At 69.3% G+C, this 16023-nt stretch overlaps 5 protein-coding genes and 1 long non-coding RNA gene across 11 annotated transcripts; 2 read left to right on the top strand and 4 right to left on the bottom strand.

The window, feature by feature from the left end:
• Positions 1-99: 99 nt before the first annotated feature.
• On the bottom strand, positions 100-4433 carry SLC39A1 (solute carrier family 39 member 1). 3 transcript variants are annotated; one of them, XM_080368277.1, is made up of 4 exons: positions 4270-4433; positions 3092-3352; positions 2211-2341; positions 100-1361 (listed from the first exon to the last, which is right to left on the bottom strand). In XM_080368277.1, the coding sequence occupies exons 2-4, from the start codon at positions 3267-3269 to the stop codon at positions 732-734; spliced, it is 939 nt and encodes a 312-aa protein (XP_080224403.1). In that variant the 5' UTR covers positions 3270-3352; positions 4270-4433; the 3' UTR covers positions 100-731. The 3 variants fall into 3 exon arrangements, with proteins under 3 accessions (XP_080224403.1, XP_080224401.1, XP_080224402.1); XM_080368275.1 differs by lacking the exon at positions 4270-4433 and adding an exon at positions 4048-4263; XM_080368276.1 differs by lacking the exon at positions 4270-4433 and adding an exon at positions 4092-4263.
• Positions 4434-4541: 108 nt separating this feature from the next.
• CREB3L4 (cAMP responsive element binding protein 3 like 4) lies at positions 4542-6878 on the top strand. Its single transcript, XM_080368274.1, is given in 9 exon segments — positions 4542-5026; positions 5141-5333; positions 5474-5634; positions 5636-5713; positions 5779-5885; positions 5969-6037; positions 6137-6212; positions 6300-6396; positions 6470-6878. Coding segments are annotated over 9 exon segments (1167 nt in total). The 5' UTR covers positions 4542-4888; the 3' UTR covers positions 6718-6878.
• Positions 6879-7017: 139 nt separating this feature from the next.
• JTB (jumping translocation breakpoint) lies at positions 7018-8249 on the bottom strand. The gene is made up of 5 exons (XM_080368282.1): positions 8116-8249; positions 7983-8023; positions 7752-7837; positions 7554-7633; positions 7018-7423 (listed from the first exon to the last, which is right to left on the bottom strand). The coding sequence occupies exons 1-5, from the start codon at positions 8190-8192 to the stop codon at positions 7267-7269; spliced, it is 441 nt and encodes a 146-aa protein (XP_080224408.1). The 5' UTR covers positions 8193-8249; the 3' UTR covers positions 7018-7266.
• Positions 8180-11741, bottom strand: LOC308054875 (ras-related protein Rab-13-like). Of its 4 annotated transcripts, none has more exons than XM_080368279.1 (10): positions 11540-11741; positions 11289-11382; positions 9726-9786; positions 9582-9642; positions 9357-9434; positions 9187-9276; positions 9045-9110; positions 8871-8921; positions 8729-8783; positions 8180-8313 (listed from the first exon to the last, which is right to left on the bottom strand). In XM_080368279.1, the coding sequence occupies exons 1-10, from the start codon at positions 11642-11644 to the stop codon at positions 8297-8299; spliced, it is 678 nt and encodes a 225-aa protein (XP_080224405.1). In that variant the 5' UTR covers positions 11645-11741; the 3' UTR covers positions 8180-8296. The 4 variants fall into 4 exon arrangements, with proteins under 4 accessions (XP_080224405.1, XP_080224406.1, XP_080224404.1 ...); XM_080368280.1 differs by lacking the exon at positions 8180-8313 and adding an exon at positions 8371-8402; XM_080368278.1 differs by lacking the exon at positions 8180-8313 and having other exon boundaries at positions 8539-8783; positions 11540-11722.
• On the top strand, positions 11697-12864 carry LOC308054878 (small ribosomal subunit protein eS27). Its single transcript, XM_080368284.1, has 4 exons — positions 11697-11818; positions 12042-12150; positions 12265-12375; positions 12638-12864. The coding sequence occupies exons 1-4, from the start codon at positions 11813-11815 to the stop codon at positions 12664-12666; spliced, it is 255 nt and encodes an 84-aa protein (XP_080224410.1). The 5' UTR covers positions 11697-11812; the 3' UTR covers positions 12667-12864.
• Positions 12865-15537: 2673 nt separating this feature from the next.
• LOC308054918 lies at positions 15538-16023 on the bottom strand. The gene is made up of 2 exons (XR_013924298.1): positions 15953-16023; positions 15538-15761 (listed from the first exon to the last, which is right to left on the bottom strand). It is a non-coding gene; the product is annotated as an uncharacterized lncRNA (long non-coding RNA).

Here is a 16023-nt window from a genome sequence, read left to right as displayed (position 1 = left end):
ATAGTCCCGGGAGTGGGGGGGGGGGGAGGCAGTGTGACCCCCCGGGAACTGTGCCCACCCCCCCACCCCCCATATCCCCCCCAAGGCAGAGGCAGCACCTTCAGTCTAATCCTTTATTTGCTTCCTCCAACAGCATCCCCCCCCCGGCAGGGGGGGACAGGGGCAGGGGGCCAGGGCTGGGCCCACCTGCGCTATAAGGCCACTTGTGAGTGTTGGTTGGGGGGGAGGGGGCATCCCCCCCACCTGGTGTGTCAAGGGGGGCAGCACCATTCCCCCTGTGCAATGGAGAAACTGAGGCACAAGGCAGCCCCACCCCCCCACCCCCACCGTGCATGGGGGGCTGAGGGCAGCTTGGCACTGACATATGGTGCAGAGGGGACCCCTGGGGGGCTGCGAGGGGGTCTCCTCCCCCATATGTGTGCAGGGGGGTCCCCTACCCCGTGGGGGATGGGGGGGGCCCTTACCCCATGGGGGGATGGGGGTATCCTTTACCCCATGGGGAGGGGGTCCCCTACCCCACGTGTTGGGGGGCATTCCTTTACCCCATGGGGGATGGGGGTGTCCTTTACCCCATGTAGAGGGGGGCCCTACCCCATGGGGGATGGGTAGGTCCTTTACCCCATTCATGAGGGGGTCCCTACTCTATGGGGGGGGGGGGCTGGGTCCCCTACCCCATGGGGGGTGGGTAGGTCCTTTACCCCATGGGGGGGTCCCTACCCCCTGTGCGGCTCTCAGATCTTGATGAAGAGGATGGCGGTGACGAGGGCGAAGCCGGCCAGCAGCAGGATGACCTTGGGGACACGATGCTGGGGGACCCCCAACTCCTGGGGCAAAATCTCCAGGAAGGTGACGTAGAGGAAGGTCCCGGCCGCCAGCCCCTCCAGCACCCCCCGGCACAAGCGCTGCCGCGGCCCCGCGCCCGCCGCCACCGCCACCCCCAGCCCCACACCCAAGGGCGTCATGGTGGCGAAGAGCAGCAGGCAGCCCAGCACGGCGGGTGGGCGCAGGCGGGTGCGCAGCAGCCGCAGCACCAGGCTGAATGCCACCGCGCACTTGTGCAGCAGCAGGGCCAGGCAGACGCGCAGCACGGCCCCCCCCGCCTCCTGCAGCCCCACCGCCAGCCCCTCCAGCACCGCGTGCAGCGCCAGCGCCAACACCAGCAAACCGGCCCGGATGGCGCCGCGGGCCCCCACCGGGGCGGGGGGCGCCGGGGAAGGGGCTTGGATGGAGGCGGAGGGCAGCAGAGCTCGGGTCTCATCCGGCGGGGGTCCTGGCTCCCGCTGCGCCAGCGCCACCTGCTCCAGCACCAGCACCAGGAAGAAGCCCATGGCCAGGATGAACTCGGGCAAGGGGAACTGCAGCTGCGGGGGGGGGAGAGGGGGCTCAGGGTCTGCCTGCGCCTGCGCCCTGCCTGCGCCCTGCCTGCACCCAGCACTGCCTGCGCCCAGCACTGCCTGCACCCTGCCTGCGCCCTGCCTGCGCCCTGCCTGTGCCCAGCACTGCCTGCACCCTGCCTGTGCCTGCACCCTGCCTGCGCCCTGCCTGCGCCCTGCCTGTGCCCAGCACTGCCTGCACCCTGCCTGTGCCTGCGCCCTGCCTGTGCCTGGCCCTGCCTGCACCCGGCCCTGCCTGCACCCGCCCGGCGGTGGCTGCCGGGAAGCCCCGGGCAGAGGGAGGATCTTTCCATGAGTCACGGCAGGACACGAGGCCCCTCCGGCTCCGCTGGCCCCTCCCGGCTGCTTCGCTGACCGCGGCCCCCCGTCCCTGTCCCTGTCCTGCCCTAGTGTCCCACCCACCCCCACCCCCGTCTCGTCCCCCCCTGCCCCGCCATCGCCCTCCCTTCCATCCCATCCCCGCGCTATCCCTCCTCACTGTGCCATCCCCATTGTCCCCTCCCCACTGTCCCCCCAACCATCCCCTCCCCACTGACACACCCCCAGGCCACCCCCTCCCCACTGTCGTCACCGTCGTGTCCCCCCCTCAGCCATCCCCTCGCCACTGTCCCCCCTTGGATGTCCCCTCCCTACTGACCCCCCCCCCGGCCACTCCCCCCCCCACTGTCCCAGCACAGCTGACCCCCCACCCCAGCCAGAACTGCTGACCCCAACCCCGGGGCCAGGGACAGCAGGTCACCCCGTGGCAGAGCCGGGGTCCCCCTGGGCAGGGTCCCCGGGGGAGGCAGGAGCCGGGGGGTCCCGGGGGGGGCTCACCGTGATGCGCAGCCCCTCCAGCGCCGCGCTGATGCTGGCCAGGTAGTCGGGCAGGAGGTCGAGCAGGCAGGTGGCCAGGAAGACGCCGCCGGCGAAGCAGCTCACCAGGCTGAGCACCGGGCTGCGGGAGTCTGCGGGGCAGGGGGGCTGAGACCCCCGCCGAGACCCCCACAACAGCCCAGCACCCACCCGGCTCTGCCCACAGTGACAGCCCTGTCCCCAGCTGGTCCCAGACCCCCAGGACCACTCTAGACTCCCCAAAACCTTGAGAGCCCTGGACCTTCTGCTGGGACCCCAAGATCCCGGAGACCCCCAGGCCCCCTGGGCCCCCTCTGGACCCTCTGAACCTCTGGGACCCCCCCAGACTCCTCAGGACACTCTGGACATCGTCTGCCCCCCCAGGACCCCCCCCAAAACGCCAGGACCCCCCATACATCCCCAACCACCCCAAAAACCTGAGATGTCCAGACACCCCCAGGCCCCCTGGTACCCCCAGCCCCTCTAAACCCCTGGGATTCCCCTGAGACCCCCCAGCCCCCTACAACCCCAAGACCCCTGGCCCTCCAGGTCCCCCCAGTCCCCCCTGGGAACCCCCTGAGCCCCCCCAGCCCCCTACACCCCTGCCACCCCCGGACCCCCAGCCCCCCTGGGACCCCTCAGCACTCCTAACACCCTGGGTCCCCCAGGCCTCCCCGGACCCCCTGCACCTCTGACAACCCAGGCCCCCTGGGACCCCCCAGACCCCTACACCCTTGACACCCCAGCCCCACCGGGACCCCCCCAGTACCCCCGGGACCCCCCAGACCCCTACACCCTTGACACCCCAGCCCCCCCGGGACCCCCCCAGCCCCCCAGGCCCCCCTGCCCCCCGCCCCCCGTACCGGCGGCGCCCGGGGGCTGGCGGAAGCAGCAGAGCGGGCCGAGCCCGCACGCCAGCGGCAGCAGCAGCAGCAGCAGCAGCGAACCCAGCTTCGCCTCCAGCCCGGGCGGGGGGCGCGGGGCCGTGCCGGGGCTCCAGGCCAGCTGCGCCCCCCCGCCGGGCCCGGGCCCCGCCGCCATCCCGCCGCGCTCCGCCTCAGCGCCCACCGCGGGCACGATCCGACCCGCCGCCTCCGCGCTCCGCTCCGCCGGGGGGGCCGGGGCTGCGGGGGGCGGGACGGGGGGGGGGGGCGGTCAGGGCCGGCCCCCGGCCCGGTGAGTCACACCCCGCTGTCTCCGGCCCGCGCCCCCCCACGCCGCGCCCCCCCGCTCCGCTGCCCCGGCAGGCTGGGAGGGGCAGCCCTGGGGGGGGCCGGGATCAGGGGCAGGGACCGGGAGCGGGATCAGGGACCCGGGACCGGGATCAGGGGCAGGGACCGGGAGTGGCACCGGAGACCCGGGACCGGGACCGGGATCAGGGACCCGGGACCGGGATCAGGGGCAGGGACCGGGATCGTGGACCCGGGACCTGGATCTAGAGCAGGGACCGCGAGTGGGGACCGGGATCGGGGATCTGGGACCGGGATCAAGGGCAGGGACCGGGATCGGGGACCCGGGACCGGGATCTAGAGCAGGGACCGGGATAGGGATCGGGGACCGGGAGCGGGATCAGAGGCCCGGGACCGGGATAAAGGGCAGGGATCCGGATCGGGGACCGGGATCGGGGGCCCGGGACCGGAATCAAGGGCAGGGACTGGGATCAGGATCGGGGGACCAGGACTGGGATCGAGGACCCGGAACCAGGATCAGGAAGAGGGGATAAAGGACTGGGATCGGGGAACCCGAAACCAGGGATCATATACCGGGACTGGACCGGGATCGAGATGAAGGACCGGGAGCGGGGATCAAGTACCGGGACTGGACCGGGATCGGGATGAAGGACCGGGAGCGGGGATCAAGTACCGGGACTGGACCGGGATCGGGATGAAGGACCGGGAGCGGGGATCAAGTACCGGGACTGGGGACCCAGCACCGGGAATTCGGGGCCGGGATCAAGGATCGGGGACGGGGACCGAGGCCCGGGATCGGGGGCCGGTCCAAGGTCCCGGTGTCGTGGCCCCCCCGGCCCCCCCGCACTCACCGATCTCTACATCGTATCCGCGCGGCCACGGCGCTCCAGGGGGCGGAGCCGCCACCGCGCTCGTAGCCAATAGAGACGCGGAACACCCCACCAGCGGCGCTGAGTGACAGGCACGGCAGCCAATAGGAAGCGAGCGAGCTGGGCGCGGCGCGGCTGCCCCGGGGCCGGTCGGTGGGTTCCCCGCCCCCCCCCCCCCCCCCCCCCCCCCCCCGTTACCGGCGGGCGGGACCGCACCGGCCCGGCTCTGCAGCCACCGGCCGCTGCCGCCAACCGGCCCCCGGGCCCGGGGTCCCGGTTCCGCCGCGGCCTCCGGGACTCGGTACCGGGGCAGCCCCAGCCCGGCTGCCCCCCGTAGACCCCCCTGCCCCTCGCTGTGCCCTGGTAGAGGCGGCGGGGGGCGGGGAGCCCAGCCCTACCGGGGTGAGGCTCCGGGGCGGGCCTTGGCGGGGCCGGCCCAGGATACCGGAGATCCTGGTGCGCGGCCCGGGGCCGGCTGCGCCACCGGGGACAGGGGCACCCCGAGGAGAGCGAGCTTGGCGGGGCGCCCGGATCTGGTGGGAGCAGCACCCGCGGCACCCGGTCCCGGAGGGGCCCCGGCAGCCCCCGCTCCCACCCGGTGATGGAGCCGGAGGCACCGGAGCCGCCAGGCAGCCTCGGCCCGGGCCCCAGCTTCCCCGAGCCCCCCTTCCCCAGCTCGGTCCCGTCTCCCGGCGGCACGGAGTCGGCCTTCGAGGGCTGGCTGCTCCCCGAGGATGGCGTGAGTTGGTGTCGAGGGGGGAGCACGGCAGAGAGGAGCCCCCTGAGGGGCGCCGGAGCCCCGGGGGTCCCCGTCTCCCCAGCGTGCCCCCTGCCAGCATCTCTCCGGCCACAGGGGAGTGAAGCCGAGGAGCTGCTGCAGCTGATGGTGAACCCTGACGACATCTGCGGCCTGGGTGGCCACATCGCCTCCTCAGGTAGCCATGGCTCCCAGGATTCTGGCCTGGAGCCCCCCGCTGCCGCTCTCTGCGAGGTGGTCTGCGACCTCAGCACCCCCCTGCACGGCCACGTTGTCTCCATCCAGCTGGGTCAGTGGGGTTTGGCCCCCAGCAGGGCTCAGCCCAGGGGGCCGCATCCTGCCGGCACGGCAGCGGGCAGGGAGCAGAGCGGCTCCCGGGGTCCAGGCGGGCAGGAGCAGGCAGAGCATTGCTGCCTCTCCCCCTTGCAGACAACTGGCTGTGCCCCCCGCTGCTCCCCAGCTCCTGCAGCATCAACGAGCTGCCTGCCGTACCCCTGCCCAGCCCCACAGTGAGTCCTCAGAGCCCCCCCCGTGCCCCCCTGCTGCCCAGCACCCCCCACCCGTCCCCACGCACGCCCCATCTCTCGGCAGCTGTGCCTGACGGAGGAGGAGAAGCGGCTGCTGGCGCAAGAGGGGGTGACGCTGCCCAGCACCCTGCCCCTCACTGAGGTACAGTGGGGGGGGTGGGGGCTGGGGTGTGGTGTGGGGCAGGGCTGACCCCTCTGCCTCCCCAGGCCGAGGAACGGATCCTAAAGAAAGTGAGAAGAAAGATCCGGAATAAGCGGTCGGCCCAGGACAGCCGGCGGAGGAAAAAGGAGTACCTGGACGGGCTGGAGAGCAGGTGGGTGGCAGCAGCACCAGGAGCCGCTATGTCCCCTGTGTCCTGGCACGTCCCCTCACCTGTCCCCGTCTCTGCCCGGGCAGGGCAGCCGCATGCTCAGCACAGAACCAGGAGCTGCGGAAAAAAGTCCAGGAGCTGGAGAAGCGCAATGGGTGAGCGCGGCACAGGGGCCACCGGGATGGGCACGGCACCGGGGTAAGTGTGGGAGAGGGGGCACCGGGCAAGGCGCCCCCCAACCCCTTGTCCCACAGGTCCCTGCTGCGGCAGCTGCAGGCGCTGATCAAGCAGACGTCCAACAAAGCCGCCCAGACTGGCACCTGTGTCCTGGTACGGCACATGCCCCGCAGTCCCCCTGTGCACACCAGCATCCCCCGGCACCGCTCGGTGGCACACAGCTCCTGTCCCCCCCCACAGATCCTGTTGCTCTCTCTCGGACTCATCCTCTTCCCCAGCTACAGCCCCTTCCGCCGCGGCACAGGGGCCATGCAAGGCAGCAGCAGGCCCACTGGAGGTAACGGGGAGGCTGCTGGGGTGTGCCCCCCCCGCCCCAGCACTGCCCACCCTGGCATTCCCTGTTCCTGCAGTGATTTCCAGGAACATCCTGACCCAGGGCGAACTGCTGGGACTGCCTGGAGAAGCTCCATTCCCTGCACCAGGGTCGCTGTGGGTGGAAGACCCAGGACCTGCCGTGGAGGATGGAGCCGAGGGGGGGCAGGGGGATGGGAGGCACCCCCCCAGCAGGGAACTGGGCACCAACTCAAGCCAGGTACCCCCAGGGGATGCAGGGACTCTGGCAAGGGCAGCAAAACGGGGACACGGTGATGAGATGTGACAGACAGCAGAGAGCTGTCCATCCTCTGGGGCCCTGGGAGCTGCCCCCGGATGGGGAACACCCAGTCCAGCCCAGGCAGGGGGTGCTGGATGTGCCCCCCCCCCCCCCCCCCCGGCAGCTCTGTGTACTGGTGAATAAAACCATGCCTGGTTTGCACCACACCGCGTGTTGGAGGGTCAGCACTGAGCTCGTGTCGCTGCCTGTGGGATAGGGACCCCCTCCGGGCTCCAACGGGGGAGCGGAGCCGGTGGCACAGCCCTGCGTCACTCCTGTCCCCCCAGGGACAAACGCCAACATTGCTCCGGTGACAACGATCAGGATTTATTACACACCACACCCCCCGGGGGCCACCCCCCGGGCAGGCAGGGCACCCCTCAGCCAGTCCCACGGGATGCCCCAGCAGTGTCCAAGGCAGCAGAGGGCAGCTCCGGGCAGGACTCCACATTCACAGAGTGGGGCAGGGCCAGCCCCAGGGCACCCGTTTCTCCTTCCAGCCTCCTGGGGGCTGCGGGCAAGCAGAGTCCTCTGCTCCAGGGCAGCCGGGCTCTGCTAAATGGACTCGATCTGCTTGCGGACCTTCTCCAGGGCCTTCCTGTCCAGCACACGCTGGCGACACACCACCAGCACCGCGAAGACGGTGGCAACGCACATCATGGTACCCACAAACCTCCAGAAAACATGCGCCTCCATCACTGCAGAGCGACAGCTGCACCCACAGGGAGAGTTATGAACAAACACCACAGGGAAGAGCCTCAGCCCCAAATCCCATCCGATCTCCCCGTGACCTCCCAGGGGCTCGCAGCTGCCCCATTCCCCTGCTCAGAGCATGCACCCACCTCTTATACTCATCTCTCTTGGATGTGGCACAGTTGATCTTCTCAATGAAGCCCGTGGGGCTGCACTGCGATATTGTTTTCTGCAACCGAAAGGGGCCCATCAGTGGCTGTGTCAGGGCAGTACCGGCCCCCCCGACCCCCCAGCCCCAGCCCACCAGGTGAGGAGGTGAGCACAGCGCCTCCGCTGCCGGTACTCACCATCTGGAAGCTGGAGCAGCGGGTGCACTCCTGTGCCACCACAAAGTCCTCCACACGCCAGCACAGCGTGGCCACCACGGGGCTCACTGCGGAGAGAGCATGGCTGCTGAGCACCAGCCTGGCCTGAGGCCCTGGCCCTGCCCCGTAGCGCCCCGAGCCCCGCAACACCGCAGGCCCCCGGCCCCGGAGCGCCCCACATCCCCGGCCCTGCAGCACTGGCCCCGCACTCACCCGAGCGCTTCTCGTCGCCCACCGCCATCGCCGCCGCCGGCCTGCGGAGAGAGCAGAGACGCCGTGAGGGCCGCGCTCCGGGCCTGCCCGCGCCGCGTTCCCCCCCGCCCCGAGCCTCCGGCCGCCCGCTCACCGCAGCCCGCAGACCAGGGCGCCCAACACGGCGTAAAGGGCGCAGCAGCGCGGCCCGGCGCGGGCCCGAGGCCCCATCGGCGCGGCGGAACTACCGCACCGAGCCCCGACTCTCTGGCGGCGCCACCATCTTGACGCGCGGGGGCCGATGGGAGGAGCGCGGACCGACGGGAAGGGCGGGGTCAGCGGAAGGCGTGGTCTACGGCGGAGGCGGGGCTTGAGTCACGGAGCGTTGAGGAAAGGGGCGCGGCTTGTGCAATGGGCGGTACTTTCAGCGAATGGGCGTGGCTTGGGAGCAAAGGGGCGTGGCTCCAGCCGGCGCTCTCCCCGGGGCTCGCCCCACCGCCCCCAGGCCCGTTCCCCCCACCGGGCCCGTTCCCACCCGCCCCCCTCCGCGTCCCCAACAGAGACACCAGAGACGGGGCAAGGCACAAGCTGGGCTTTATGGCACAAGGTGTGGACCGGGGGCGGTCAGCCCCCAGCCCTGCTCCGACCAGGAGCCCCCCGGACACCTTCCCCCCGGTCCCGGAGAGGCGCCCGCGCTGCCCCGGGGCAGGCGGGGGGAGTGGTGGCAGGGGGGGGAGACAGGCGCCCCTACACGAGGGAGCATTTACCCCCGGCCTTCCTCGGGGGGCCAGGTTCCAGCAGGGGCCTGCTGCTGCTGGGGGCCTGGAAGAGGGAGGGGAGGAGGTCAGGGTGGGGGCCAGAGCAGGGGGGGGTCCCTCGCCCGGCCCCCCCTGTCCCAGTCCCGCTCACCGCTTTCCGGGAGGATTTCTGCAAGATGTCCCGCGCCAGCATGCTGAAGGCCTAGGGAGAGGGGATGCTCAGAGGTGTCAGTGCTCGGAGACCCCCCCTGGGGCTGGGGGACCTCCTCTGCCCCTCCTTTGGGGGGCATGCAGCCCCCCCTTTGCATCTGGAGCCCCTTCTCACCTCCTCCACGTTCACACTGGACTTGGCACTGGTCTCGAAGAAGCGGATCCCGTGCTCCTTCGCCAGCTGTCGGACAAGGGGACCCCTGTTTGACCAGGGTGCCGGGGGGACCCCCCCCTCAGCCCCACAGTGCCCCCCCTACCTTCTCAGCCTCATCCCGCTGCACTTTGCGCTTGCCCTCCATGTCACACTTGTTGCCAATGAGGAGACGCTCAACCCCGGCAGAGGCGTTCTGCAGGCAGGAGAGGACGGGCAGGACCCCAGCCCCCCAAATCCCCCTGCCCTGTGCCCCCAGCCCCCATGCACACCCACCTCCTTGATGCTTTTCATCCAGTTTTGAATATTCTCAAAGGATTTCTCATCAGTGATATCATACACCAGGATGATGCCCTGCCAAGATGGCACAGTGAGTGGGGCAGGGACCCTCTGCCTGGGTTTCTGGAGGGGGGGGGGGGGTTCCTCATCCCTAGGCAGGCACGGTCCCCCCCAGAGCTGCCCCAGCCCTTTGGGGGGCTGCTGGCACCCCCTGCACCGTACCACAGCTCCACGGTAATAGGCTGTTGTGATGGTTTTGAAACGCTCTTGTCCCGCTGTGTCCCTGTGAGAGAGGCAGGGGAGGGGGGTGAGGTGGCCTGGGGGGGCTTGGGGAGGGACCCCAATTCCCCCCCCCCATCCACTTACCAGACCTGCAGCTTGATCTTCTTCCCGTCGATGTCCACCGTCCGGATTTTGAAGTCAATCCCTGGGAAGGAAAGAGAGAGACAGGGACCGGTGATGCACCAGCGCCGGGAGGGGATGCCATAAACACCTCCACTCCCAGTCCCAGTCTCCAGTTTCCTAGTAACCATCTGGCATCTGGAATGGGGGTGGGGGGTGTGTGTGTGGGGGGCAAAGTCCAGGCCTGGCACCGGCTGCAGTGGGTGGGAGAGGGTGAGCTGCATCCCCAATCCCACCGTCCGTGGCATCCCTGCAGGACGGCATCACCCCACACAGCTGCCCACGCTGCTGCCCATGTCGTGGCAGAAGAGACCACCGGACCCCCCCCATCAATTAGACCAGTGCCAAAGGCTGGCAGATGTGTCCCCCCCCCGACCAAATCCCGTATCTCTACAACCCCCCCAGGCTCAGCCCTGTTTCAGAGGCTGAAGCAGGCGAGGAGGAAGAGGAGGAGGAAGGGCCAGAGCAGGCGCTGGAGTTTGTGGCATGGGCCGTGGTGGGGCGGCTGCTCCAGGCTCAGGAAACGGCTTTACCAGCGCGGTGGGAGCGCGGAGGCGGCCGGGGCGGTGCGCACCGGGGTCACGGCTCGCTGGCGGTGCAGGGCAGGATCAGCGTCGAGCCGCGGCCGGCAGCAGCGTGCCACGCCGGCTTCCCTGCAGATGCAGCCCCTGGAAATGGCTTCGGCCTGCCGTTCGCTGGTTGGCGTGAGGCACGGAGCTGCCGGTGGCATTCCCAGTGCCATTCCCAGTGCCATTCCCAGTGCCATTCCCAGTGGCGGTGCTGGGGTCCGGGGAAGGATGAGCGGGACAGCGGCTGCCCCCCACCCTTGTCCGGCCACCCGGGGTGTGTGGAGGGGAGCTGGGGGGAAGGGGGGAGGCACGGCTCCCAGAGCTGGAGGTCCTGCGGGGTCCAGGGGGGGATCCCGGTGGATCCCTGGTGAGTCCTGGGTGAAGGTCCCTGGTGAGTCCCGGGGGGATCCCAGTGAGTCCCGAGGCCAGGGTCCCAGTGGGCTCCTGGGGAGGGGCTCCCTGGTGGGTGCTGAGGGGGCTCCCCGGTGAGTCTTGGGTGGGGGTCCCAGGTGGTCCCCGTGGGGATCCCCGGTGGATCCCAGATAGGGAACCCCAGTGAGTCTTGGGGGTGTCCCGGTGACTGAGTCCCGGGGTGGGGGGTCTTGCTGGCTCCTGAGGGGGGTCCCAGTGAGTCCTGCGGCCAGAGGTTCCCAGTGAGTCCTGGATCGGGGTCCCGGGGGTCCCAGGGCTGGGGGTCCCGGTGAGTCCCTGACGGGGCTCCCATACAGGATCCCCACTGGGTCCCAGACTGGGGGTCCCGGTGAATGAGTCGGGGGGGGGCACCCCGGTAAGTCGGGGGGGGGTCCCGGGTGGGGTCCTCGGTGCGTCCTGGGGCTGGGGGTCCCGCCGAGTCCCTGACGGGGCTCTCGGACAGGATGCCCGGTGGGTCCCGGGGGGATCTCGGTGAGCGAGCCCGAGGGGGGTCTCGGGGGGGGTCCCGGGGGTACCGCTCACTCACCGATGGTGGAGATGTAGGTGCTGGTGAAGTTGTCCTCGGCGAAGCGGATGATGAGGCAGGTCTTGCCCACGCCGCTGTCCCCGATCAGCAGCAGCTTGAAGAGGTGGTCGTAGGCCTTGGCCATGGCCCCCGCCCGCCGCCGGGCCGCTCGCCCCCGCCGCCGCCCCCGGGACCCGGCCCGGCCCCGGCCCCCGCCCACCCCGCCGAGGCGGGGACTCGCCCCGAGCCCGGCCCCGCCGCCATGACGTTACCGTGACGCCACCGGGGGAGCAACCGCCCTCACGGCTCCCGCGGCCTCCTCCCTCCCACAGGCGCCTCTCCCGAGCTGGCGGCGGGAGAGCCGACCTTTCCAACATGGCCGCCCCCAGCGCTCTTCCAATATGGCCGCCCCCAGAGCTCTTCCAACATGGCCGCCCCCAGCGGCCGCGCCTCACTTCCGCCCGTGCGGGGAAACCCCTCAGCGGATATAGCGGCGCCTGCTTCCGGCCTGCCCCCTTTTCGGTCGCGGCTGCCTCCACGCCAACATGCCTGTGAGCGCGGCCCCAGGCCTGGCCCCCGCCCGCCGCCCCCACGCCGGGCCGGGCCGGGGCCACGCACAGCGGCACGGGAGGGGGAGGCTGAGGGCGGGGGCCAGGCCCGGTTGGGGGCCCGGCGGGGCCGCGGGGGTGGGCCGTGCCCGCCGCCATCTCCCCGGCGGGGGCCCCAAGATGGCGGCGGGCGGGGGCCGGGCGCTAACCGGGCTTGTCCCCGCAGCTGGCCAAGGACTTGCTGCACCCTTCCCCTGAGGAGGAGAAGAGGAAGCACAAGAAGAAGCGGCTGGTGCAGAGCCCCAACTCCTACTTCATGGACGTCAAGTGCCCGGGTAGGGCGGTGGGACGGGACGGGACGGGGGGCGGCGGGGAGGGCCCGGCGGCTGGGGGGGCAGCGGGCCCCGGGGCCCCTCGGCCCCCCCTCCGAGCTCCCTCCTCGCTTGCAGGTTGCTACAAGATCACTACCGTCTTCAGCCACGCTCAGACCGTCGTTTTGTGCGTGGGCTGCTCCACCGTGCTGTGCCAGCCCACCGGGGGCAAGGCGAGGCTGACAGAAGGTCGGGAGGGGGCGGCTTATCGCCCGGGGCGAGGGGGGGGGGCTGGGGGAGCTGCCGTTCTTCTGGGCTGGAAGATTTTTAAAAGCTACTGACAGGCGCTTCCAGAATGGGGGTGGTGCTTTTATCTTAAAACAAGGAGAAACGTGCTGAACTGGGGCTGGCGAGACGAGACCCCCGGGGTGGGGGCTGGGGTAGGTGGGTGGGTGGGGGTTGAGGGGTCTGCAGCCTTTCTGACCCCTCTCCCTGGCTTTTCTTCCCTCAGGCTGCTCTTTCAGGCGAAAGCAGCATTAAGCACGGGGAGCGCGGATGGAGGTGACTTGCACAGAGCGCATGGCGCGTGAGGGCAGGGGCTGCCGCCGCAGAGCTGCGTCTCCAGGCCCGGCCCGAGCGGGTCTCCACGGAAAGGCCAGCTGCAAATGTGATTTTCATACTGTCCCCGTAGCCCTACCCATCTCGCCGCCAATAAATTTTGGATAAAATACATACAAATCCATTGCTTTCAGTGCTCTGGTTCTTCCCTGCAAGAGAAGGGTGGATTGACAGTAGTTCTGAAGCTTTTTTTTTTTTTTTTTTTTTTTTTTTATCTCCCTCTGGCAGTTAAGTGCTGGGAGATGACACTGGAGACAAAATGCTTGCTTTTATTCAGGTCAGAAACAACAAAACCACCTCTGAGTGTGCAGCGTAGGATCTCGCCGCTGTCATGGCGTGTTCTCCACGCATAGGGACCGAATCCTCTACGATCCAGAGCGCCATCCCAGTCTGGTTTCACAGTGGAAACCTGCAGGAGGGTGGAAATATCCCACAAGGAAGGAAATCCAGGGAGGCTGCTCTGAATGGCCGAGTATTCCCAGAGAGCTGCCTTCAAGTAGCGCTACTAGAGTCACATCCAGGTTTCCTTCTTTGTCCCCTCAGCCCAAGGGGTGACCGCTCGAGAGAAGCGATCGCTGTCAGATTCACTTGTTTAAAATTTTCCAGAGCTCAGGAATGCGAAAAGCAGATGTATTACATGGCCTTAAAACTCACAAAGGGAAAAAAAATATGTTTCTGCTGTCCATACATGTTAATTACGGAGCCATAATCCTCTTTCGCTTACTGGGGAACGTAACGGCTGAAACAGCCACGAATCTGCCCTTAACACCCAGTTCTGGGGGGAGAGGGGCCGTAAAGACCCCCCCAGTGCCACCCCTGCCCTGGGCTGGGACACCTCCCGCTACAGCGGGTGCTCAGAGCCCCGTCCCGCTTGAACTGGAGTGTCCCCAGGGATGGGGCACCCACCGGGACGGGGCACCCACCGCCTCTCTGGGCAGCCCCTGCCGGGGTCCCACCACCCTCGGCGCAACAAATTCCTTCTTCACCCCCAGCCTGAATCTCCCCTTTTCAGTTCAAACCGTCCCCCTCGTCCCCCTCGCCGGGATAAGGTCCCCCCGGAGCCCCCTCCCCCCCGTGCTGAGCCCCCCACCCCAGCCTGGCCGCACAGCAGAGGGGCTCCAGCCCTCGCCTGGGTCCCTGCCCATCCCCAGGACCCCCCAGCTGGACACTGGGACAGAGGGACAGCACTGGGTGGCTGGGGCAGCTGGTGGCAGGTGGATGGTGAGGAGGAGGAGGGACAGGTGGGTGGTCTGCTGGGACCCCCAAAAACCCCCTGGGGACCCCTACATGTCCCTGGCACCCCCAAACATCCCTCAGGGATCCCTACATCTCCCTGGGACCCCCCAAACATCCCCCAGAGAACTCGGCATCTCCCTGAGACCCCCAAACACACACCCCCCCAGGGACCCCAACAGCTCCCCTGGGACCCCCAAACACACCCCAGAGAATTAAAAAGCCCCCTCGGACCCTCAAACATGTCCCCCCTGGGACCCCAACAGCTCCTTGGGACCCGCAAACACCCCCCCAGGGATGCCCATGTCTCCCTGAGACCCCCAAACACCTCCCCAGGGACCTCAATGGCACCCTGGGACCCCCAAACACCATCCAGGGACCCCAACAGCCCCCTGGGACCCCCAAACACCTGCCACCCATGGTGGAGTAGCAGAAAGAGTGCAAAAAAGGGGGGGGGGGAAGAAGCAGAGAGGCTGCAAAAATGGGGGTTAGAAAGGGGGGTGAAAAGGGGGGGTAAAACCGGTGTGTGTGTGAAAAGGGGTGCAGCCCCCCCCCCCGAGTTTCCCCACTTGCAATCTTGTGGGACACAGGGGACAGGAGGACACCCCAGGGCACACTGGAGGACACCCAGACACCCTCTGGGGGGGCAGGGGGACACCATGGGGTATGTGGGGACACTGTCGGGTATGTGGGGACAGAGGGACACCACTGGGGGGGGGCATGGGGACACCCTGAGTGGGACATGGGGACACCATAGGGTATGTAGGGACATGGGGACACCACGGGGGGGGACATGGGGACACCGTGGGGTATGTGGGGACATAGGGACACCATGGGGGGGGACATGGGGACACCATGGGGGGGGACATGGGGACACCACGGGGGGGGGCAAGGGGACACCGTGGGGTATGTGGGGACATGGGGACACCATGGGGGGGAGACATGGGGACACCGTGGGGTATGTGGGGACATGGGGACACCACGGGGGGGGGACATGGGGACACCACGGGGGGGGGACATGGGGACACCGTGGGGTATGTGGGGACATGGGGACACCGTGGGGTATGTGGGGACATGGGGACACCACGGGGGGGGACATGGGGACACCACGGGGGGGGGCAAGGGGACACCCTGGGATCATGGCAGTGTGGGGGCCACAGGTGACAGTGACACTGTGGGGACATGAGAATGTAGGAGTCCGGGGGGGGACACACAGGGACACCCCGGGGGACACGGGGGGGATGTCCCCCCCCCCCGGACAGCAGGTCCCTGCGGAGAGCGGGGCACACCCCAAAGCACAAACGCGGGTGTCACTGCCGGCACCGGCGCACCCCGACACTGGGGACACACCCGGGGCTGTGGCTGGGAACAAGGGGGGGTGTCACCCACTCATGGGGGGACACCGAGGCATCGGGGGGGGCGACCCCGAGACACAGGGGGGGACAACCCCACTCACTGGGGGGACGCTGACACGTGGCGGGGGGGCACCCACTTACGAGGACACCAAGGCGGGGGGGGTCTGTGTCCCCCACACACACACCAGGGACCCCGAGGCACCGGGAGGTGACAGCACAGCTCCTTTATTGCCCCCCCTCGCGCCGGGGGGGGGGTTACTCGTCGTGGCCGGGGGGTGGAGGGGCCACGGCCGCCCCCAGGGTCACCTGGGCCAGGTAGGTGGCATCGAAGCAGCGACGCCGCTCGGGGCCCCCCCGCGAGCAGCAGCGCTGGGGGTCGCGCCAGACGTCCCGTGGGGTGGCACAGAGGGTCTCGATGCCCTGGGACAGCTGGGGACAACCCCGAGAGGGGGGTCAGGGTGGCTGGGGGGGGGCCCAAAGCTCCTGGTCCCCCCCATGGCCCCCCCCAGCACTCAGCTGCTGCCCGGTGCAGCCCCAAGCGGGGGGTTAGGGTGGCTGGGGGTGTCCCCCAAAGCCCCTGAGCCCCTGCCCCCCCCATGCCCCCCCCCCCCATCACTCACCTGCTGCTCTGCGCAGGCACGTTGCTCCTGGGGGGGCAGGGGGCAGCACGCGGCCGTCAGGGCCCCCAGCA

This window comes from Falco punctatus, assembly GCF_963210335.1.
Source record: "Falco punctatus genome assembly, chromosome: 18".
Taxonomy (NCBI): domain Eukaryota; kingdom Metazoa; phylum Chordata; class Aves; order Falconiformes; family Falconidae; genus Falco; species Falco punctatus.
Note: the sequence above shows the minus strand (reverse complement) of the source record. Positions and strands in the feature narration are given on the sequence as shown.